At 44.6% G+C, this 25049-nt stretch overlaps 2 protein-coding genes across 3 annotated transcripts in view; one reads left to right on the forward strand and one right to left on the reverse strand.

Moving 5' to 3' along the window:
• gtf3c3 (general transcription factor IIIC, polypeptide 3) overlaps positions 1-25049 on the reverse strand; it is a 51976-nt gene that overhangs the window by 11348 nt on the left and 15579 nt on the right. For both annotated transcript variants that reach the window (XM_083634369.1, XM_083634368.1), the window contains exons 6-16: positions 24623-24788; positions 23697-23844; positions 23293-23452; positions 16358-16458; positions 15603-15774; positions 13522-13724; positions 11508-11609; positions 10823-10955; positions 6820-7045; positions 2799-2853; positions 1233-1368 (exon numbers count right to left, since the gene is read on the reverse strand). In XM_083634369.1, coding sequence (XP_083490495.1) covers positions 1233-1368; positions 2799-2853; positions 6820-7045; positions 10823-10955; positions 11508-11609; positions 13522-13724; positions 15603-15774; positions 16358-16458; positions 23293-23452; positions 23697-23844; positions 24623-24788 — 1602 coding nt within the window. The remainder of the gene's footprint in view (positions 1-1232; positions 1369-2798; positions 2854-6819; positions 7046-10822; positions 10956-11507; positions 11610-13521; positions 13725-15602; positions 15775-16357; positions 16459-23292; positions 23453-23696; positions 23845-24622; positions 24789-25049) is intronic.
• Positions 3763-4743, forward strand: LOC310774221 (izumo sperm-egg fusion protein 1-like; the record flags this gene model as incomplete). The annotated part of the gene is made up of 1 exon (XM_083634276.1): positions 3763-4743. One exon carries the CDS (start codon positions 3763-3765, stop codon positions 4741-4743), a length of 981 nt encoding a protein of 326 aa, XP_083490402.1.

Here is a 25049-nt window from a genome sequence, read left to right on the forward strand (position 1 = left end):
AGCTGAGATAATCGCAGTTTTGTGAAATTCAATCAAACAGCAGAACAGTCACCTGCCTGTGATTGTGGGTGCCCTTGGGCGAGTCTGTATACTGTATTGTGTGTGTGTGTGTGTGTGTGTGTGTGTGTGTGTGTGTGTGTGTGTGTGTGTGTGTGTGTGTGTGTGTGTGTGTGTGTGTGTGTGTTCGCGCGTTGCTCCGCGGCTCTGGGGGGAGGGGATCTCTGTCCGTTCTTTGCCCCCGCGGCGTGTCTGTCTCCCGCTCTGTGTGCTCTCTCTCTCTCTCTCTCTCTCTCTCTCTCTCTCTCTCCTCTCTCTCTCTCTCTCTCTCTCTCAGGACTGGGGGGAGGGGGAGAGAGAGGGAGAGAGTGTGTGTGTGTCTCCGGGCTCCTCCCTCCGTCTGTGCTGCGGGGGGAGGATTCTCCGCGGCCGTCTGGACTGTAAAACTGTTCTTGAGGTGTCGGCTGAGAGCTTTGAGTAAGCTTTTGCGATTCTGGTCTTATTTATGCGCGGGGGTGCTCGAGTGTGTGTGTGTGCGCGCGCGTGTGTGTGTGTGTGTGTGTGTGTGTGTGGGATCGAGGGAGTTTTCGCCCAGCTGCTTCCTTGAAAATTACACTGGCTTTCTCCAGCGCGCTGGCTGGCTGTGGCTGGCTGTGGCTTCTCTCTGTCTTGGAAGAGAACTGTCGCCACTTAGTGGTCGGTAAAATAGATTATACACATTCTCTTCCTCCCAATATTGATATAGAAGACGTAAAAGGGGTTGATTGATGTCCCACCGTCAAAAAAAAAAAATGTTTATGTAAGACGAGATAGCTCGTCTATGGCACTCAACCGTTGGATTATGTAAGACGAGATATCTCGGCTATGGCACTCAACGTGTTAAACTATGAAAGTATAGCACACTAAGCCACATGAGTAAGTACATTTAGATGTCTCCAACTGATATCTCATTGTGCTGAAATAATCATGAAGCCACATGAGTAAGTACATTTAGATGTCTCCAACTGATATCTCATTGTGCTGAAATAATCATGTTTGTTTTCTGAAGTTGTAAAGCTTACTGATTGGCATCAAGTTACCTATAACTTTGCTGCGTCTAAATTTAATCTGCATGTGTAGATATAATCTGTGTATGCTGTTGTTTGTTTGTGTGTGTGTGTGTGTGTGTGTGTGTGTGTGTGTGTGTGTGTGTGTGTGTGTGTGTGTGTGTGTGCATGCGTGCATGTGTGTTTTACCCAGGGCATGTTTGAAGCTCCCAGACACCAGGGCGTTGTGTCCGCAGAGGACATTCAAGGCGTGGTTATCAGGATTTTTCAGCATCAGCCGCAGACAGAAGCGATGGTGACGCTGGTGCTGGGAGTTTAATGTCACCTGGGGGAAAACGCACTGAGTTTATTTGTGTCCACAGAAAAAAATAATACAAGAAATAAAGCAGGGCTGTGAGCAAAAATGTCATCCAAAGTAAAACAACAGCAGTAGCAAACACACTTCAAAATTGAAGTCAGTCAAGGTGCAGGGCCAAGGCCAAAAATGTCATCCAACATGGAGTCACAGATACTTTGTGAGTTCTAATTTCTTCTTTTGAAGCGGTGCAGCCATTTCTATAGGATACATCATCGCTGTCCTATGACAACCACTTATCTCCAAAACGCCAACTTTTCAGGAAATACACCTTATTGATCTATTTACGTCAGACGATGCCAGAATCACACAAAACCAAGCCGAAACACAGCCGGCATTCGATTCAGCAGCGTGCCCGGTCACTTCTCCGGGAAAGTCCTCATGAGGTGGGGGGAAGCATGGAGGTCCAGCTGTCACATACGCGATGTGATGGGCGGGTCTAGCATCCAATGGTAGTACGTGTTACATAGATTACCCAGTAAAACGTGTTTTCATTGGTCATTTAGACGTCAAAACCTGCCAGTAGATTCAGAATGGATATATTCCGTTTATATTAAAAAGTAAAAATCATAACAAATTGACTAAGTGGTTTTCATTGGACAGCGACGACATATATGTGTCTGTCCATCCATTTTAGCACGAGATGTTGGTTTGTAGCATGAGAGGATAGACCAATCAGGAGTAGCCTATGCATATGGAGAGGGTGGCGGGTGCGTGCATGACATCATGTGCCCAATGCAACACACCAGGCGTCAAACAGCACGGAAGTTGGAGGCACACACAATTGTCAGCACAAATAAGCATGCAACATTTACAAAAAAGTGTCAATATCTTTGATTAATGTAGATGCAAAGGCTCGTCATAATTCGCATTCCAGGAATATCGCTATTCACGATGTCCCAGCGGTCACGGCTCATGGCTCTTTCCTGGCCGGGGGCCGGCTCTCCCCGGCCGAGAAGCAGCTGTCTGCAGGGGAAGAAGCGCGCGTCGGTCGCCTGCTCTGGGGCTGGGCCTGGCGCAGTGAGTCAGTCTCTCACACACACACACCTGGTCTGGGGCCTGGCGCAGTGAGCCAGCCAGACGCTGTAACCTGGATTTACTTTTCCTCAGATGACTGCTCCCACCTGCACCACTTACTTCAACAGCTGGGTGTGATTTTTCATAGATCATTGGTCTTCAGCTTTGATTACATTGTATTACATAATAGGGGTCAATACATTAGAGTATTGCGTTTGAATTATTGTTTGATCAAAAAGTATGTTTTGATCCAATTGTTTTCTGATGCAAAATGGGTCTCTCTTGTAAACTTAGAGAAGCCGCCTGACTGTTAATAACAGCCGACGTACAGCAAAGTCTAGGCAAATCTTTAACCTTTGTTTTTTTTTCAGTCACATACACACCTGGTTGAAAACGTTCCAAAGCTGAGCGCGTTCGACAGTCTCCATCAGCATCAATCTATTGAGAAAAAGAGAGATGCAGAGAAACAGAGACAAACTTTTACAACAATAAAAGTTGTAAAACATGGCCTTATTACATGGCGGTGTTGAATTAATACTCAAGTCTGATTGGCTAATCAATGTGTTCTGCTGTCTCACATCTAATCATATCACTTTGCAGTCAAGAAGCCTGGTCCATGTTGTTGATCTCTACTCAGATTAACCACAGTAGCAACACGTTGTGGCACCTTGTTGTTACTCCTCCGTTACAACAGACCAAGTCCGCTAACTGAGGTTAGAAACATGGAAGATATTTACTTTAAACATTTTTACCTCTTTATTTATTTATTTATTTTTACATTTTTGGGGGGACCTTGGGGAGAGCGCTGCCGGATCGGATGAACGGTTCTCGAGATAAAGGGTTCTCAAGATAAACCGCTTTTTATGTTGCCAGTAAATTTGTGTTGGCAGTAGGTGGCCACACGCACATAGTCTATGTGTGTGTCCGAAATTGGGCACCGCACTCAGTCGGGTTCCTGGCAACGCACTCCCCAAGTTTGAAGTCAATCGGACGAACAGTTCTCGAGATCATTTTTGTGTGTGTTGCCAATAGGTGGCATTATGACTATGCACGTGTCCGAAATTGGGCACTGGACTCAGTCAGGTTCCCGGCAAGGATTTATGGTCATTTAAGATTTAAAAAAAAATCTCAGACTGTTGTGAACTAGCTAATACCTAATCTTATATCTTAATCTTATACTACTAGTGACCCACAATCTCACTCACTGATGGCATCACAATTGCTCAGGTGACATCACTGGTGACATCATCACTGAATGCTCGAGTGACATCTCTGTTGACATCACTATCCTTCCCTGCAGAGGCTATAAGTAGGACAGTGCTGTGTTGATCAGGACATGAAGCCTCCATGCAACTGTTGGTGCAGAGGGACTTGAGCAGCATGCTGCCTCTGCTGGCGGCCCTGCTGCTCTGCATGCCTGCAGGGGAGGCCTGCCTGCAGTGTGACAGCTCAATCATTGCCATGCATAAGGAATTCATATCCCACACCCACAGCCAGCTCAACGAGAAAGAATTAAAAGACATAAGAGACAAGGCCTATGTTGAATACAGAGACACCAGCAAGACACAAAGCGGAGTTATTGATCCCACTAGTCTGTACAGGGCCAGCACTGAGTACCAGAATGACTTTTCCCAGGCAAAAAAAAATACAAGAACTGAGGTCATTTACATCCTGGGCAGGAGAGGCACAGAGATCTTACAGAAATACTTGGCGCCGAGAACACTATGCCCTAACGAGTGTGGGCTGCTGCTGCAGAGAGTGATGGACTGCGTCTCTTGCCGGTACAAGTTGCACACTTGCCATGACAAGCATGACTGTGGTGAAATCCCTGTGGAGGCTGAGGAAGGAGACCAGGCAGTGTTGGACTGTTATCTTCCATGGCACGGTCGTGTGGTGGGAAGGCCCGAGTATAAGTACTCGTGGGCCCCTGGTCTGCCTGGAAGCAGAACGCTGGCTGACAGTGACTTAAGAGTGTTGAAGGTGACTGAGGAGTCAGCTATGGTCCTGAATCAGCTGAGGTTGGACGAACAAGGGACATATCGCTGCTCGCTCCAGGACCGAAAGGGAAGCCAAGTCTTCTCCCAAGTCACCTTCCTGCTCCATGTCACCGGTTTGCCATCCCAAACTCACTGGCCCCCGGTCACTCTGCCCCCCCTCCCTGCACCTTCCCCCACGGACGGCCTGCTGGTGCCAATCATGACCACTGTTACGGCTCTGAGCCTGGCAGCCTGCATAGGCCTCACAGTTGTCTTGGGAGTGATGATGAAGCAAAAGAGAGATGTGGAGGAGCTGAAGAGAGGGAGGGACAGCACACAGAGTCTGCAGTGATGACATCACATTGAACATGTCATTCAGTGCCAAGCCTTTGTGTGTGTACACAAAATTAAAAAAAATAAAATAAGTAGGACCGGTGCAACTCAGACAACATCAGTGAGTGATGTCATCAGTGATACTGATCAGTGACTGATCACAATTGCTCAAGTGACTCACTGATGATCAGTCAGTGATGTCATCAGTGATATTATGCGCGCTATTGTGATGTCATCAGTAATGTCACTTGAGCAATGACAATCATGTAAATCATTGATTATGTCACAAGTCAACTGTGAAATCAGTGATGATGTCACAATGTCAACAGTGAACTGATGAAGTTCCTTGCTGAGGTTATTAATTGGCTGAGCCAATCAAGCCTGAACCTGCGGCTCGATCGGCAGCGAACGAAGTTGTAGGCCTCACCTGACCTGATATAGTCGTAGCCCTCGCCTCACCTGGTATAGTCGTAGGCCTCGCCTCACCTGACATAGTTGTAGGCCTAGTCTCACCTGATATAGTCGTAGGCCTCGCCTCACCTGATATAGTCGTAGGCCTAGTCTCACCTGATATAGTCGTAGGCCTCGCCTCACCTGATATAGTTGTAGGCCTAGTCTCCCCTGATATAGTCGTAGGCCTAGTCTCATCTGATATAGTCGTAGGCCTAGTCTCACCTGATATAGTCGTAGGCCTCGCCTCACCTGATATAGTTGTAGGCCTAGTCTCACCTGATATAGTCGTAGGCCTCGCCTCACATGATATAGTCGTAGGCCTCACGTTACCTGATATAGTCGTAGGCCTCGCCTCACATGATATAGTCATAGGCCTCGCCTCACATGATATAGTCGTAGGCCTAGTCTCACCTGTCACCTGATATAGTCGTAGGCCTCGCCTCACATGATATAGTCGTAGGCCTAGTCTCACCTGATATAGTTGTAGGCCTCGCCTCACCTGATATAGTCGTAGGCCTCGCCTCACCTGATATAGTCGTAGGCCTAGTCTCACCTGATATAGTTGTAGGCCTCGCCTCACCTGATATAGTCGTAGGCCTCGCCTCACCTGATATAGTTGTAGGCCTAGTCTCACCTGATATAGTCGTAGGCCTCCCCTCACCTGATATAGTCGTAGGCCTCGCCTGATATAGTCGTAGGCCTAGTCTCACCTGATATAGTCGTAGGCCTCGCCTCACCTGATATAGTCGTAGGCCTCGCCTCACCTGATATAGTCGTAGGCCTAGTCTCACCTGATATAGTTGTAGGCCTAGTCTCACCTGATATAGTTGTAGGCCTCGCCTCACCTGATATAGTTGTAGGCCTCGCCTCACATGATATAGTTGTAGGCCTCGCCTCACCTGATATAGTCGTAGGCCTCGCCTCACATGATATAGTCGTAGGCCTAGTCTCACCTGATATAGTTGTAGGCCTCGCCTCACCTGATATAGTCGTAGGCCTCGCCTCACATGATATAGTCGTAGGCCTAGTCTCACCTGATATAGTTGTAGGCCTCGCCTCACCTGATATAGTCGTAGGCCTCGCCTCACATGATATAGTCGTAGGCCTAGTCTCACCTGATATAGTTGTAGGCCTCGCCTCACCTGATATAGTCGTAGGCCTCGCCTCACCTGATAAAGTCGTAGGCCTCGCCTCACCTGATATAGTTGTAGGCCTAGTCTCACCTGATATAGTTGTATGCCTAGTCTCACCTGATATAGTCGTAGGCCTTGATATAGTCGTAGACCTAGTCTCACCTGATATAGTCGTAGCCCTAGTCTCACCTGATAGTCGTAGGCCTCGCCTCACCTGATATAGTTGTAGGCCTAGTCTCACCTGATATAGTTGTAGGCCTAGTCTCACCTGATATAGTCGTAGGCCTCGTCTCACCTGATATAGTCGTAGGCCTAGTCTCACCTGATAGTCGTAGGCCTAGTCTCACCTGATATAGTCGTAGGCCTCGTCTCACCTGATATAGTCGTAGGCCTCGCCTCACCTGATATAGTCGTAGGCCTCGTCTCACCTGATATAGTCGTAGGCCTCGTCTCACCTGATATAGTCGTAAACCTCGCCTCACCTGATATAGTCGTAGGCCTAGTCTCACCTGATATAGTCATAGGCCTTGCGGTAGTTGCAGTCGAGGAAAGCGGCTGCCAGGCCGAAGTACTCGAGCTCCTTCCTCTTGGGTTTGTTCTCGTAGAAGGAGTAGAACTCCATGGCGGAGTCGACCAGCAGCTCGGCCTCCTCGTAGCGGTGAACCTCGCACAGCGTGCGGATACAGCTCACCAGCAGCTGCCACCAGTCCTCCCGCGTCAGCACACTGGTCTTACCTGCCGACGGGGACGCGAGGGAAACCATGACAACATGAGAGAGTAACAAACAACACAGAAGACACACATAATACTCTTGCAATATAGTATACCGCTAATTTACTTTTAGACTTGTATACTATTTATGTTTAGTTATGATTTGTAAAGTACACTCTAGTGTGGTACAAAATAGTGCAGTAATATAGAATAGTAATAGTATAGAATAGAATAGTATTCTTAGGAAAGGCATAGTAGTGTATGTATAATATGCAATAGGGCTGTGCCGATTCACTTATCTCCCGATTCGATACTATCACGATACTTTGGTGCCGATTCGATATATATTGCGATTCACGATTATTGCGATTCTACGATTATTGCGATTCGATATTACGATTTATTGCGATTTTTGTTTATTTTTTTCTTTTCTTTTTTCAGTTTGTTTGCTTTTTTACACTAGATTAGAACATGGGAAAAGTTGAATCATACACTAGAGACTGTATATTATATATCATGAGTAGGGCTGGGCGATATAGTTAAAAACAGGGGCGGACTGGGATCATAATTCAGGCCGGGCATTAGATACCAAGCAGGCCAGGCCGATATGGGCCAACGCGCGTGAAATTTGGGCCGTTTGAAGCCAGATTTGGGTCCAATTTTACAATGAGATGCACCCACTTTAACCCTGAAGTGTAATTATTACTTCAGACTAACTAATAAAGTAATAAAACCACTAGTAAACCAGTAGGCGGCGCCTGGCCTGCTGTTCAGTGAGTGGCCTGACTGCAAGCACCCAAAAAAAAAAAAAAATTTTTTTTTTTTTTTTTTTTTTTTTTTTTTTTTTTTTTAATTTGCGATTATCGATTCTGGAATAAAAGATCGATCCAAAAAATCGTGACATTAAAAATCGCGATACTTAGGTGAATCGATTTTTCCCCCCACCCCTAATATGCAATACAAGATCTATTCTACTTATTTATATTATACAAAACGATTATGATACTTCACTGTACTTTTGTATATAATAACTATAGTATATGCAATTCGTTTTAGTAAACTAGCAAACTTTAGTAAATGGAGCATATCAATACACAGGATCTCATAGCTATATCCATTGTACTTTCTCTCTTTGTACAGCACGCACCTGCGCGCATGCACACACACACCCATACACACAGCATACACATGTAATGAACACATGTAATGGCTGTCAGCACACTGAAAAAGACAAACACTAAGGTTGTGTCTGTAATGCAAGGAAGCTTAATATCATCTAGTTACCTAACTAGATGATTGTTTAATTAGGTATCTCATTTTAATATAGGTGATTAAAAAATAACTTGTTTCAGACGTCCTCATTCTTCCTCATTCTTTCCCAAAGCATTTGGCAATAAATGAGTATAAAACTGCATGGCTGATGGCTGTTTTCTCTAACGTTATTATAATCCAAACAGGTCGAGGCTTCACAGGCGAACGTTTCATTGTTTTTACACTTTTAATTTGAAGGCAAAAAAGGGAAATGGTACGTGTGAAATGATAAAATTGACAGACTAGTGTCAATTCTATCTACCATCACACCATTTCCCATTTCGGCCTTCAAATTAAAAGTGTGAAACCAAGCTAACAGGAACGTTGCATTTGACAAACAAATTGGTAACGTTACTTAAGCAATGACAGCTTGTCATTTAATAAAACACGGTTAAAACGAACTCCACTTACACTTGAAGGTCTGCCATGCATTTCTAAACTAACGTTATACGTTAGCTAGCAACCTAACTAGCCGGCTGCTGTCCACAACAGAGTCAGGTAAGATGCTTCCTACTATAGTTCAAAAGTGACTTTCCTGACACTGTACAAACATCTGACTGCACTGAAATTAAGTAAAGGTTGACGTTATTGACTATTCTAGAATAAAAACAAAAAGAAAGTGACAGATGTTTGTTATTTAGTCAACGTTGTTTCACTTTTTTCTGATGCGGTCGGCTTTGTGGGCATCGCCATTAGTGGCTCGCTCAGGCTTGCTTCGTTCTTCTTCGTCGATTGTAACGCTTAGTTCACACAGAGAACCTACGCCTTGCCTTGCCTCAACCCACGCCTACGCCTGCAGACCTTGAGCTGGGCGTGAACCTATTACACGCTTTTGCGATCACACCGCACGCCTTTGCACGCTGAACCTGGAGCCGAGTCACAAGCGCCTCTCCTCTCTCCCGACTGTATTTTTTCACGTGTGGTCCCGAATTATCATAGGTAAAATAAATCGGATATATTTAATGTTCTATTGATGCTGGATATGTATAACCAGGTCTGACTATAGTCGGACATTTTAGAGAGGTAATCTTGCAAGAATATGTGCTGGCACAACAACATTGTCCATTTTGCTTCTTCGGTCGCTATTCTCTCTCATGAAGATTTGTTTGCAGACAGGGAGAAAGCCCCACGTGATAGTCACCCGTCAATCTCTCTCTCTCTCTCTGCTCAACACTGTTAACTGTAATTCAGTTGACTTTGCCATTTCCCACGGATATTGTCGCGTTTTTCTTTCATGGCTTGACAGAAGAAGCCTGCCTGCACGCGCCTAGTCGGCTTGAAAATAGAACTCACGCCTAAACGATAAAATCGGCAAGGCACAGGCAAGGCGTGGGTACACGCAGGGTTCACACTCAGGCACACGGTGTACACAGCCTCGTTGACTAAAACGGACGCCTATTTAAAAGCGTGGGTAAAGGCAAGGGATAGGCAAGGCTTGGGTCCCCGGTGTGAACCCAGCCTAAGGGTCGCAAGGTATCATGGGATATCCTAACCAAACAAAGGTACCATGGTATGGTTCCTCGAAGTCAGTGAATGTATAATATGTATAAAACTGGTTTCAGACAGCCTAATTACAACTTCTTACCTAGAAATGCAACCTATATAGCTTGTTCATTGGAGAATCAGACAGAGGGTAAAATGTGCTGAACTGACAATAAACACTGGGCTTATAGGTACAGTCGGTCTGTGTGGGAACACCCACAAACTTCCGGTATCCTGTCAGTAGGACGGTGGGGGGAAAAAACCATATATCTCAATGGGCTGATTCATCAGCAGAAGGTGCTTTGGCTCTACATTACAGGTTTTTGGATTCAAGAGCAGGTACATAGACATCTGTTCAGATGTGAGTTTACTGCGGGGGTTTGAATGGGGAGAACGGGAGGATTTCCCCCATGCTGACCCACTGACCACGCATCTATGATGAGACACCGCCTGAATGCATGGCCAACGATGCCTTCACTACATAGCAGATTGGTGAAAGTCCATAAAGACAAAATAATCCATAATGTAGCTGCAGCAGAAAACTCAGAAAAACTTTACATCCACATGGAAACAACAACTTGGCAAGGATATGATGGTAAGGTACACAGAACACAATGCCTGGACCTCAACATGGCCACCTAGTCATATCACACAACAAGAAAACAAATGGCACTAAAGCTACTACAAGCAGCAGCTTCTCCACATTGTGCCAACTGCCATTAACTGCTGACAAGAGAAGAAAACCTTGCCAACTGCTCTGCCCGCCCGGCTCTCTGGTCCCCATACCACCAGCCTGTGCTCAGTGCCCAGGCTAATGAACATGACCAACACCAGTACCCAACACATATGCGCGCACGCACGCACACACACACACACACACACACACACACACACACACACACACACACACACACACACACACACACACACACACACACACACACACACACACACACACACACACACACACACACACACACACACACACACACACACACACACACACACCACTGATGTCCTGGTAGGCAGCTTCCTGGTCAGCAATGTCTGGCATCAGGTCTTTGACCATGACCAGCCTCAGGTGACGCTCCCCTGACACGAACACAGAGCGCACACACACTTTGGCACGCTGCATGGGCACCTAGCACAGAGACAGACACAACACGCACATTTGAATCATTTGCAATAAGCTTGCTTGGTGTGTGTATGTATGTATGTATGTATGTATGTATGTATGTATGTATGTATGTACGTACGTACACAATCCCCCCCTTTAAGTTAGGTTTTGTCGCTGTGGGGAAATTCATCCTCTGTATTTGACCCATCCTCTACTATGAACCTTCCTAGAACTAGGAGCAGTGGGCAACCGCAGTGCAGCGCCCGGGGACCAACTCCAGTTCTTTTGCCAGTGCCTTGGTCAGGGGCACTGACAGGAGTATTAACCCTAACATACTGTACAGTCTTTGATGGTGGGAGGAAACCCACATGAACACGGAGAGAACATGCAAGCAAACTCCATATAGAAAGGACCTGGGTTCGAACCCGGGACCTTCTTGCTGTGATGCAACAGTGCTAATCACTGAGCCACCGTGCATCCGTTTACTTAAGTAGATCACAGACAAAAATCCTCTTGGATTAAAAATCCCCTCAACCCAGAAGGAGAAGGGAAGAGAGGTGTCTGTGTGTGTATTACCTTTAGCAACATGGAGAGCATACTGATCAAAGCATCCAGGTAGTCCTGTAGTCGTCCCTGAGTCTTCAACAGTGTGGAACGATGCAGCAGCAGTTTTAATTCCTACACACACAAACACACACAAAGACCCCTTTTATTCCCTTATCTCGGTCCTTTTTTCTTTCTTTTTTACATAATAAGGCCAAGCTCAACTGAAGATACAATCAGGGTATCTACAGGTTTCAGTTGAATTTGAACTTGTAAATATTTTTTCTATGTCAGTTAGAATGAGACAGAAAAGCATCTTGGCAAAGGAGAGCAGTATTGTTGTAAAGCCAGGTTCCCATCGTGGCCCTGATGTAAAATTCAACAACATTTCCATGACGTTGCAATAACTAAACCGGAGCGCTTCCATGACTACGACATTTTCTACCCAGCTGGTTTGTTATTTCTGTTCATCTAAAGAGGTGAGCAGCAGTATGGTTTCCAATACAGCTGGGCTGAAAACCACCAGCTAATGCAATGAATGTGTGAAACTAGTTGGAAATACATTCTGGTATACTCCTATAAAGTGACCAATTTTACAGGGACCCTGTAAAGCTGTGTTTAGACTTAAAATGCAATTTAATAGTCTTCAATACCTTTTAAGAACTTGAGTTTAGATGATATTACAGACAATTTAAGACGTTTTCAGGTCCTGCAGACAGAATAGAATAGAATAGAACTTTATTTGCCATTTCAACACATGGTTGATTGGAAATTGTCTTGGTGCAGAAATGCTCACATAGAATCACATAGAATCACAGGAGACATAGATGCAGAGAGTTCCATACATACAAAAACAAGGAAGTAATAAAAAGGATAATAACGACATTTTAAAAAACAATTCATGGAACCTGTTAAAAAAGCAGAGTGCCACAGTGCCACAGGGAGCTAAAATAATGCTTGATAAAGTGCTTAAAAAAGAATTTAAAAAGAAAGTGCTTTTGATCATAAAGTGCAAAAAAGCCTAGCTGGTGTTGACCCTTCTAGCACAAAGTGCCTGTGCTCTTGGACACACCCTGGTTGTGTCTGGCAAAGGCATCTTGGCAAATAGTAGTGGTGGGAATCCCAAGAGGCCACACAATACAATATTACCATGAGACTTAAAGTCCCTGGAAACCAGAAATATTTTTTTATTATTTAGCATTTTGAGTTCATCACATCACAGGAACTTATGTTAATAAGCCACCAGCCAAATTTGAACGATGATGAACGTCGCAAAGTATATGAATTTAGGTTTGACAGTCATGACAAAAGTCATGAGAATCAATTAGATTTTAGACTCTCTTTTCTCCCGCGGACTGTGTGGGCGTGTCCTGTGTGTGTGTGCGTGCAAGACTGCAGGTCTCCTCCGAAAGAGAGAGAGAGAGAGAGAGAGCGAGAGAGAGAGAGGGAGGGAGGGAAACGGAGAGAGAGAGAGAAGGAGAGAGAGAGAAGGAGAGAGAGAGAGAAGGAAAGAGATAGAGTGTGTGTGTGTGTGTGTGTGTGTGTGTGTGTGTGTGTGTGTGTGTGTGTGTCTGTGTGTGTTCACTCGTTGCTCGGAGAGGAAGAGAGACTGCCGCATGACAGTGAGAGAGAGAGAGAGAGAGAGCAGGCAAGATAGCGCTCGACACACAGCACACAGAGCGGGAGGGAGACAGACAGACACTAAGCGAGCGCTGTGGGGGCAAGAAGGTTTTTATAAGAACGAACAAAAAATCGTCATAAGATCATTCATTTTAGCACCACACGCACCTCTCTCTTCAATGAGAAGTGGAAATCCAGACCTTGTAGAAAAGTCACCTACTTTCTGAGGCACACAATTACTCACATAAGACCCTAAATTTAATAGTTAAAAGGTTTTTGTGGATTTTGGTTTCCAGGGACTTTAAGTCGCAATATGATATTATTGCGATTTTAAACATTTTGCACTATGCGATAACATATTTGTGATTACCCCCCCCCCCCCTCCCCGCCGGCAAATACAAATAAACACACAGACACACGGGCTTGCCTTTCGTGCGGCCGACGAGTCCTGTGCCAGTGTGTTGGGGTCGTACATGGGCTCCAGGGCCTTGAGGGCGCAGAGCGGGCGGCCCAGCTGCTGCTGCACGGTGGACAGGGAGAGCCGGGCCTCCAGGTGCTGTGGAGCCATCTCCACCACCTTAGTGAAGCTTTCTGCTGCCGCCTCCATGTGGCCCAGCGCCTTCAGACACTCTGACACAGACAGGGAGGGAGCAGAGAGTGATAGAGGCAGGGAGAGGAATGCATGGTGGTGAGACGTCCAGGTAGTGCAGCGGTAGATTTCCCTGCCTACCAACATGAGGCAGGGTCGCAGGTCCGAGCACCCGTGTAACCTCCGGCTTGGTCGGGCGTACTGTACATACAGGCACAATTATTGGCCGTGTCTGCGGGTGGGAAGCCGGATTATGAGTATGTGTCCTAGTTGCTGCACTAGTGCCTCCTCTTGTCGGTCGGGGAACTGGACTTCACATGGAAGTACATTATGTGCTAGTCTACAACTCACCCCCGATCAGCAGAGGTGGTGGAGCAACGACCGGGGATGCGGGGCGGGGGGACGGGCTGATTCCATGACTTTTCCATGACGATCCACAACTACGTAAGAGTGCTAAAATTGTCCAGGTTTGTTGATGTTGATGGGGAAAAAATGTTTAAAGTGGTAAACATCCTGGTTTCCCCTAGCCTGGTAAACCAGCTCGTCACGTGAACTCACATTTCATTTGGTTCTGCGTGACGGTCTGGCCCCAACCCTTCACCCAGTCCTTAGCAGGGGCGGGAGCATGGGCTGGCGTAGTTGCCTTGACAGACAACTCCTTCAGCCAATCAGCGTTGGATCCAGTCAAACCCAAATCCACTCGGGAGAATGGCAAAAACATGTTTTCCGCCGAGAAACTCTGCGGTTGCGGCGATACTCCTGTACTTTATTAATTGTTGTTATTGAGTCTATTTCTGCAATAACTGCACTTTATGGCTGTTTAAACTAGACAAACACTGACATTAGTCCTCGAGACGATCAGGCAAGGAGGCGGCCATTATTTTTTTGTTAGTGCAGTGCTAGTAGCATTCCTGATTGGCCAACTTGAGTCGCTGATTGGCTCTTCCGCTCTGCAGCTTCTGCTAAACACCCTCCCAGGCTTAAAGGCCGGGTTTACCGTGGGGAACATGAATATATATTAATTCTTAAGAAATCTTAAATTTGGAATCCGTTGAAATTTTTGAAATTGCTTGTTCACAGCCAGAGAAAAAAATAAATGGAAAAAAAAAAAAAAAAAAAAAAAAAAAAAAAAAATTGGGCCAGGTGACGCGTTTCGCGTCGAAACGCGTCACCTGGCCCATTTTTTTTTTTTTTTTTCATTTTTTTTTTTCTCTGGCTGTGAACAAGCAATTTCAAAAATTTCAACGGATTCGAAATTTAAGATTTTTTAAGAATTAATATATATTCATGTTCCCCACGGTAAACCCGGCCTTTAAGGGCCAGACCCTCACGCAGAACCAAATGAAATGTGAGTTCACGTGACGGGCTGGTTTACCAGGCTAGGTTCCCTCAACATTTTGGCTCCACTTACTGTACTGTGGAGAAAAACAGCTGACAAAACACCAGCTAATGCAATGAATGTGTCAATCAAGTTGGAAAATGCATTCTTGTGTATTCGCCTGAGAAATTATCAAATCCCCTGAGTTTACCTGTCTGGAATACGAAATTCCATCATATTCCAGGAATTTATTTTCACAAAACACACAATCCTTTCATATTCAGAAAGAACTACCGTAGTCACTCATCTACTCAGTTTTTGACTAGTCATGACATCTGAGATTAAACTTGGTGCAGCAGTACTTTTGCAGCAATATGGTCTTTTGAAACAGGTGTTCTGTTGGTGTACCAAGAGGACATTTTGGTCTCAATTCCCCATACCTGTCTGACCAGGATTATGGCTGATATTTTTACCTAGTTAGCCATTGCTTACAAATAATGCACAGTGGTAATGCAGTGTTCTGAATCTGTATTTGTTATTATTCTATAATTGTGCCATTTTCATAGTTTTGAATGAAGTTTGCTTTACGTCTCTGTCCTACCTGCGTGTCTGAGCCAGACGACAGCCAGGTTGTACTTGTCTGACATGACGAGGGCAGACAGCAGAGGCAGAGCGCAATGGTACTCGCCCTCCTCCAGGAAGGCCTCGCCCACATCCAGATACAAATCCCCGATCTCCTCTGGACTCTGCTCCATCAACGCTGTTTGCAGCGCCTATGGGTGACGGGGTGAGGGAGAAGAGGGAGGGAGGGAGAAACAGATGGAGACAAGTGAGTGAGCACATTTATATTGCCATGCCACTATCAAAGTCTAAAAAGCAGTGCAGGTTTGCGCAGGTTGCACCCTATACTTCTCTTCTCCACTCTCTCTGGCACTGTGTGTGGGTGTGTGTGTGTGTGTGCATGTTTCACCGGCTTCAAGCCGCCGTGCTTTCTGTCTCCACCCTGGCTTCATTGTAGAAGCGGGGGGAGGGTCCTAGGCTAGGGGGAGGGGCCTAGGCTAAACTTCACTTCTCGGTGAGCTGCTGAAATTTCTGTGAAAACGGTTGGACACACGTCACTTATAGAAGCGGCTGCACCACTTAAAAAACTTTTTAGCATGTGAGTTGTATGGAAATTTGTAGCTTACGTTAAATCTTCACAATACAACCTATCACTGTTATGATATAGACACACGTTTATGCCATTTTTGTAGTTTTACTAAACTGTGCACAGTGCAAAGAAACAGGGAGGACAGGGTAGAGTGATACAAGGATGACATGTGACCCACAGGCTGTACTCCCCACAGGTCAGTTTACCTCCAGAGGCTTGTTGGCATGCAGGTGTATGAGGCAGACCATCAGCTTGGCCCTGATGTCCACTGGGACGCTGTCAGGAACCTCCACCTCCTCGATTTCACCTGGACACACAAACACACACACTGGTTGAAGGTATAAGTTGTGTCCTCAAATCAAAGTTACTATCTATTCTACTATAGTTACTTTCTTCAAATGCCAACTACATTCAGGAATCAGTACAGTGCAATGATGCATTTGTTATGATGATGTAGCAGGGTAGGAAATTAAGCCCAAAAGTTAAATACAGTAACGTTAAGACAGAAAGTTAACAGTTAATTCGTTATTTTACGGGGGCATTTAAAAGCCCCCATCATCCCAATTCCAATTGATGCTGTGGTGTAGGTTTCTTTTTGATTATGTGGAGAGGATTGTTGAAGCTGTGAGGCTGTGGTGTAGGTTTCCTTTTGATTACGAGGAGAGGAATGTTGAAGCTGGGAAGATTCAAGTTACATTTCCAAAACACAACTTATCGTGGCTATCCATCGTGTGAAAACCTCTGAAATCCAATTTGGGTGATATTCATGTTTTCACTTCAGTTAAAGGATTACATGTTCCTCTGTTCATTCAGGAAATCCTACTGCAACCCTTCTTTGGCTTATGACCCCTTTTCTAAACTAATTACTTCAACTAAAACAATTCATGGAGTTTAAGCTAAAAACAAGGTTGTTTTCTGGTTCATGGAAAGTTGATATTCTGGAGACAGCACCACTATACTTTCTTTCATGACTTATATACTCACTGTAAAGAACAAATTGTTTTCCCAAGTGCTGCAAGATGTGATGAAGCACAGTCACAGACATAGAGGAGTGAAGTGTCTGACTGCATGACTGACTTGAATGTATCTCTCGGGGGGCAGAGTGGCATCAGCGGAGGACCAAAATGTGTGACTCATTAGCCAATGAACAGCCAGGAAGGTGTCTCGCGCTACTTTTGAATGCTAAAATAAAGCTGATAATGTAAAATTTGATTAAAAAAAAAAACATTCAAAGTACAACACAAAACTGTCCATTTTGCTGCAACTCGACAGTGCTGCTTAATCCAGGACCTTACTTCCTGGAACTCTTGAGAGTAAAAAACTGGTCCATTGGAGTGAATGGAGATGTCGCGACTCTTCTATATACACGGCTCTGGAACACATCATAAGAAATGTCTCTGGTGTGCAATTAATCTTGATTAACACGTTACAAGACAGCTACACAATACAGAACAGACACAATACCAGCTCTCATTTTGACTGCTGAATTCTGTTCAAATGTCAATACTATGCCATCCCAAGGTTATGGTTTCGGGATGAACTGCTTTATAATTTATGTAACGAAAGACCACCACTGTTTTACTGTCTGTGCTCATGTACTACTGTGTCTCTTTATGTGCAAGACAAATGGCCCCTGGGTGAAATAAAGACCTATTCAATTCTAAAAACATCCCTCAGAACAACTATATGTCACGATTTATTATACCTCTGAGTATTTTCTCAAATGTGCGCATTTGAATTTGCCCATGAAAGAGAAAGGCCAGCTACAGTTATTATCAATATATTGGTCACAGCTAAGTATTTTCCTTCAGGTTTCATTTACATTGTTCCTATCTTGGCATTTTTGCTTTTTGTGAAATTTTGGAAACTGGATGGGAATGGAGAACATGTTAAATCAGTGTAATTTAATTTCTCATGAAGAGAACGAGCCAGTGTGGGTTCAGTTAGAACGAAACAGTGCCTCTCCCGTGCCCCTTTCAGCATTATTGTGTGCTCCCCTCCCCTGCCCCTTAGTAAGCATAGACACACGAATAACCCGATTGTGATTGGCTCACTGAAGATTTGGTCACAGTTTAGGATTCATTTTAAACAGGAACGGGCCCTGCCCTCTATCCCTATCACAGCCAACCCTCTCTTCCCTGCCTCTCTCTGGGATACAACTTACAAGGCTTGGTCAAGGAAAGGGTTAACTTGTGTCAAAGATTTATTTAAAGATGGCATGGCATCTTTGTTTTCTTCCAGAGGTTCAAGAGGGATTATGACATTCCAGAAACACATCTTTTTAAATATCTGCAGGTCCACAGCTTTGTCAAAAAACACTTTCCCTGCTTCCCATCTTCTCCACCTGATAGCTGGATAGAAGAGTATATATGTTTCGATCCACTTGGCAGAGGCCTTATATCCAGATTATATAGTATGATTCAAATGGTAGCTTCGCCCACCCTCGATCATCTGAAAGAGTTATGGGAGCAAGATTTCACAAATGAGATCTCAGACTTTACCCGGCAGTCAGTGATAGGGATGATTCACTCAACATCCATTTGCATCCGACATGGATTGTTGCAATTCAAAGTCAAGGCTCAACGTTAACTTTTAAAAGTGGTTGCCGGAGTGGCAACCTGGCACGAGCTTTTGGTTGGCCGAATAAAAATATGGTTGCCATATGGTCGCCTTATATTTTGAGTAATTAAGATACTATGCAGTATAATAGTCTATAGTACCGGTATATAGAAAATTCTAAAAGTATATACGGTAGTATAATAGGCCTATTCAGTGCGCGCACCGGGTGTAGTAGTAGTAGTAATAATAATAATAATAATAATAATAATAATGATAATAATAATAATATAATAATAATAATAATAATAATAATAATACATTTGTGTAATTTCGTTTTCTAAACAAATCTTAGTTATTTTTTGTTTTTATAATGCATTTGCACTGAAAGGATTTGTTTAACTAATATTTGTGAACGTTCATTTTCAGATATTTTTTAACAGTTATTGTTCATATTGTGCTTAATTTATTAATTAAAAGCCTTATTGATAATTAAGTACCGTAAATTCCGGACTATAAGCCGCGGCTTTTTTCCCGTTTTTTGGCCTTTTTTGCCCCCTGCGGCTTATATAACGGTGCGGCTTATCTATGGATTTTTCCAGCAAACGGCCACTCGGGAACCTCCAAAATCTATGGATGTTGGTATGAGGCAGAACGAGAGCAAGACAGACATTATGAGAGCGAGACCCTGATTGGATGATGTTGCAAAAAATGTGCCTCGCGACCTGATTGGAGCACTGTGCCACTACTCTCTCTCAGCCACTACGGTAAAACACCCTCCCTCCTCCCTCGCTCCGGGGGGAAAAAGGCAGCGATTGAGCCTGAAAGACAGTCTGAATGAAATTGAATGTAACATTCCCAATTCTATGTATTACATTCTAAAAAACTAACAGCAACATTTTGGAAGGCTAAGCCACACAACTAGCTCGTTGTAATCTAACATCATGCTTCAAAAGATGGAGAACTGGCTGTGTTACGACGATGGCGGCGATTGAGCCTGAAAGCCATGTCTGAGACAGTAGCGAGACAGGAACAACAACAGCAGCAGCAGCAAAGGATCATGCACAAACCCGAGACGAAAGGGACTGTCCGTCAGGGCGCGGACGACTGTGTCAGCAACTCCCTCCCGACTACCAGGAGAAAATTACAAACTTCGGCGAATTCACACAAAGAAAGATCAAGGAATATTCCATCGGACCGGAGCAGATCATAAATATGGATGAAGTGCCTTTGACGTTCGACCTGCCTCTCACTAGGACTGTTAACAAGAAAGGTGAATCGTCCATCACGTTGAGAACCACAGGTCACGAGAGAACGAATTTCACTTGTGTTCTTGGCTGCACAGCATCTGGAGTAAAGCTCCCGCCGATGGTGATTTTTAAGCATCTCACAATGTGTGATTTTGTCTGGGGATTAGTGACCTGACTTTTGTTTTGTTGAAATGTTAATAAATGGGAGCTTCCCCAAACAGCCATCTCTTTCCCGACAATCCCCTCTGTGCACGAAGCCTTACATATGGTAATTAAACATCAAAACACCCGCGGCTTATAGACCGGTGCGGCTTATATATGTAAAAAACAGTCAACTCTGCAGGTGCGGCTTATACACCGGTGCGCCTTATAGTCCGGAATTTACGGTAGGTAATGCCTCTCATGCATGTTCATTCAGGGATACTATGATGACAGTGGTTTGGGGCCCCCACTCTAAGATGTTGCATAGCCCCAAAAGGCCCAGAAGCGGCCTTGGGCCGCCGCCCTGTCCGCGCCGCGATCCCTTTCTCTCTCTCACCCCATATCGTATGTGACAGGCAAGGCAACTACCGGTAGTAGAGGAATATACAAGTGGGGGGCAAAACTAATAGTATTTGCCCCCACCTCTTTTCTCAAATTACCGTAAATTCCGCACTATAAGCCGCACCGGACTATAAGCCGCGGGTGTTTTAACACGTTGAGTGCCATAGCCGAGATATCTCGTCTTACATAATCCAACGGTTGAGTGCCATAGACGAGCTATCTCGTCTTACATAAACATTTTTTTTTTTTGACGGTGGGACATCAATCAACCCCTTTTACGTCTTCTATATCAATATTGGGAGGAAGAGAATGTGTATAATCTATTTTACCGACCACTAAGTGGCGACAGTTCTCTCCCAAGACAGAGAGAAGCCACAGCCAGCCACAGCCAGAGCCACAGCCAGCCAGCGCGCTGGAGAAAGCCAGTGTAATTTTCAAGGAAGTAGCTGGGCGAAAACTCTTTCGATTTCACACACACACACACACACGCGCGCGCACACACACACACTCGAGTACCTTTGCGCATAAATAAGACCAGAATCGCAAAAGCTTATTCAAAGCTCTCAGCCGACACCTCAAGAAACAGTTTTACAGTCCAGACGGCCGCGGAGAATCCTCCCTCAGCAGCACAGACGGAGGGAGGAGTTTGGAGACACACACACACTCTCTCTCTCTCTCTCTCTCTCTCTCTAGTCCCGAGAGAGAGAGAGAGAGAGAGAGAGAGAGAGGAGAGAGAGAGAGAGAGAGAGAGAGAGAGAGAGAGCACACAGAGTGGGAGACAGACACGCTGTGGGGGCTGTAATCACAGGCAGGTGACTGTTCTGCTGTTTGATTGAATTTCACAAAACTGCGATTATCTCAGCTTCCTGTCTCATACGCTAAAACCATGCTGTACTCAACGGCTAATATCTACATAACTACTAACTCTGCAAACTAACTCTTTTAGACAGAGAAAGCACACATTCTATTAGTTATTTTTAGATGATTGGTGTTCACGAAGTCTTAACAGAAAAGAATCCTCGGCTGTTGTAAAATGAGCCAGAATCCTCAAAAAAAAACCTGGCACAACTTACCTACAGGATTGAAAAAACGGCTGGCACTCAATGTGTTAATGTTTTTTTTTATTTTATTTTTTTTATTGTGTTTTAATGTTTAATTACCATATGTAAGGGTTCGTGCACAGAGGGGATTGTCGGGAAAGAGATGGCTGTTTGAGGAAGCTCCCATTTATTAACATTTCAACAAAACAACATAACACAACACCACCTGTGTTTTTTTTTTACAGTGCACACAGTGTCCGCGGTGTGGTGAAAAGAGGGCAAGAGAGGAAATTAAAACAGAAGTGGATTTATAGTTAGAAAGAGTGCTAAAGGAGAGAGAATTCCGTTTTTTATTTATTTTTTTGCTGAAAAAATCCATAGATAAGCCGCACCGTTATATAAGCCGCAGGGGCCAAAAAAGCCCAAAAAACGGGGAAAAAGCCGCGGCTTATAGTCCGGAATTTACGGTAATTAATAACGTTAGAGCAGACGTAGGCCTACCTCTTGCATGCCTGATCTGATCCGTTCTTTACTTGATCGCTCCAGCAGACGAGGCAGGGATGTAAAGCGTTCGTCATTTCTCGGCACATAATACGCGGTAGTAAAACCTTTTTTTTTTAAGGATGTCCTGTCGAGGTGTATGTTGTATGCTACATGCTTGGCAGTAGTTCAAAGACGCTGGGGTATTTCACCACTCCCATGACTTGACAAATTTCCTCATCTTTTGTTTCTGTGCGGGCGGTTCTTGTTCCTTGTCGCTTGAATTGTCATCTTGCAACTCGATTTGTGATGTTGATGCTGATGCAGGGTAGCATTATTAGTCGGGGCTTTGACCCAGCCAGACTTCATCTGATTTGACATCTTCACGGCTCGTCTTGCAGCCGGTGTGATTGTGTGCGAGCGAGCAGTCACCTGTCCCAGTCAGTACTCGGTAAACACACCGCACGTGCAGCGTCACGCAGGTTTCCGACTGGTAATTAGTAACATCGTTCCGATTGTAGCAACAACAAAATGTCACATGTATGTCCCTCACAAGTATTAAAATATATTTATTTGGTGTATATTTTGCTGTTTTGCTGCTGTACATATTTTTTTGCATGTTAAAACGTGGTTGCCACTGTGGCCACAAAAGGCCAAGAAATGGTTGATTTTTTTTCCCGACATCCGTTAATGTCGAGCCCTGAAAGTGTTAGACTTCAATTATCGAAAAGTAGGCTTGTCAGGATGTACGCCGGCTTGGATCCGACATGTTCTAGGTGTAAACGGGCCCCAGCCACTCTATATCACATGTTCTGGTCGTGCTTGTCTCTGGTCGCTTTTTGGTCCTATATCTTTGAAACATCTTCCTACATCTGCGGGAAGGACATTGATCCAGACCCTGCCATTGCCATTTTTGGAGTAGCCCCTGATGGAGTTACAATCTCTGGTGCTCAAGCTGAGGCTGTAGCTTTCTCGTCGCTTCTGGCCCGACCACTAATTTTAATGAGCTATCCCCTGCAAATTGTATTGTAATTGTTTGTAGTATTTATTTTTATTTTATTTTTAGTCTTGGTTGTCTGTCTCTCTTGTATTATTATTTTTTGTCTTATTTTTGGTGCTTCATGCCTTGCTTTTCCTTATGTCTCTGTATATATGTAGTATGTTTGAACTGAAAAACCCAATAAACAAATTTGAATAATAAATCAGTGTAATTCAATTTGAAAAAACAGATTGTTGGGATAACCCCCAGCCTTCCTGAGAAGAGCCACTCACCCAGCTCCTCTGATGCCTTTTCCTCCACTGTCTTTGACGCATCTTCCTTCTCCCCCTCCTCCTCTGTAGTCTTCTCCGCTTCCTGCCCTTCTACTCGTGGCGAGGGGTCTGATTTGGGTTCAGCCCTCACCAAAATTATACCTGAAAACTGGACCAGGATCTAGGAAAACACACACACACGCACGTACGCGCACGCGCGCATGCACGCACGCACGCACACACACACACACACACACACACACACACACACACACACACACACACACACACACACACACACACACACACAAAATGTACACAAAAATGATGGAAAGCAAAACACAACTCTGCTTTTTTAGTTAGCTTCTATCTCTCCTTCTCCTCTCTCTCTCACACACACACACACACACACACTGGAGGTGTACCTGCAGGGCCTTGCTGTGCTGATGGTTGGCGATGTAGAGCTCGGCAGCCATGTTGATGAGGTCATCGCCGACCATGCTGGGGTGTCGCTCCAGAGCCTCCACCACCACACCCAACGCTGAGGGCAAGTCATTATTCTCATAGTAACTCCTATAGGGCAGACACAGACACACAGACACACACACACACACACATTATGCAAAATACATAGAGAAAGACGCAAACAGACAAACTTCAGTTTGTGCAGCAACAATCATCTGACACCAATTGATGCTTTAAAATTATCAGTAGCTTTGAGTCATCCAACTGTCAAGCCACTTTTAAGCTATTTTCCCACCAATGTTGTAAAAGAATGAATGAAAATTGTGTGTTTCCATCAACTCAACAGCCTTCCTGAATGTCCGGGGGGAAAAAAAACATAAAGTAAATGGAAAGAGGCCTTCTGGAATTTGATACAATTATTAATTACAATCATGTCAGCTCGTCGGCCATATTTCATCAGAATCAGAATCAGCTTTATTGGCCATGTATGCAAACACATACAAGGAATTGGGCTCCAGTTAGCTGTCTGAAGTCCAAACTTCGTCACTTGTGTCACTATTTATTTAGCAAATGTGTTTCCATGACTATTTATCACATACACTTCTTAATTTCACATCAATAAACAATGGGCATGAACACCTTTTGTGATATGAGGCCATTTTATGGAAAGTTACTTTTTGGTTCAGCCTTTCTAAGACAATACATCCTAATTCGTAATCCTAATACCAATCCTAATTCACCTAGAAATACTTGGATGGAAACCCAGCCAGTGTGTGTGTGTGTGTGTGTATCCCTCCTGGCTTGGCATGTACGTGCCTCTAGCTTGTGGTGTGTGTGTGTGTGTGTGTGTGTGTGTGTGTGTGTGTGTGTGTCCGTCCGTCCTCACTTGGCCATGTCTTTGGAAAGCTGCATGAACTGCTCCGCGTCTCCCAGGGGCAGCAGGGACAGGATCCGGCGGTAGCCGTCCATGCACTGCTTGCTGTCGCCCAGGCGCATGTGCAGGCTGCAGCGCTCCCACAGGTAGTGCACGTTGGTTGGGTCGTACTTGATGGCTACGGAGGTGACAGGGATGGCAGGGATTAGAGATTAGTCATTATAATCATAATTACAAATCAATACCTTGACCCTTAATCCATCTTCGGGGAACAACATAATCAAAAAAGATAATCAGGTTGCTTTGATTTCTAATATTCTTCTTGGTACATCGGTTTTAGCCTGCTATTTTTAAACATTTCAGTGCAGTTGAGTGAAATAATTTTGTTTGATTCATAAAGTGTGATAATATCTAGAAAAATAATTGCAAAATGACAATT

Source organism: Poromitra crassiceps (genome assembly GCF_964638095.1).
Source record: "Poromitra crassiceps genome assembly, chromosome: 3".
Classification (NCBI taxonomy): domain Eukaryota; kingdom Metazoa; phylum Chordata; class Actinopteri; order Beryciformes; family Melamphaidae; genus Poromitra; species Poromitra crassiceps.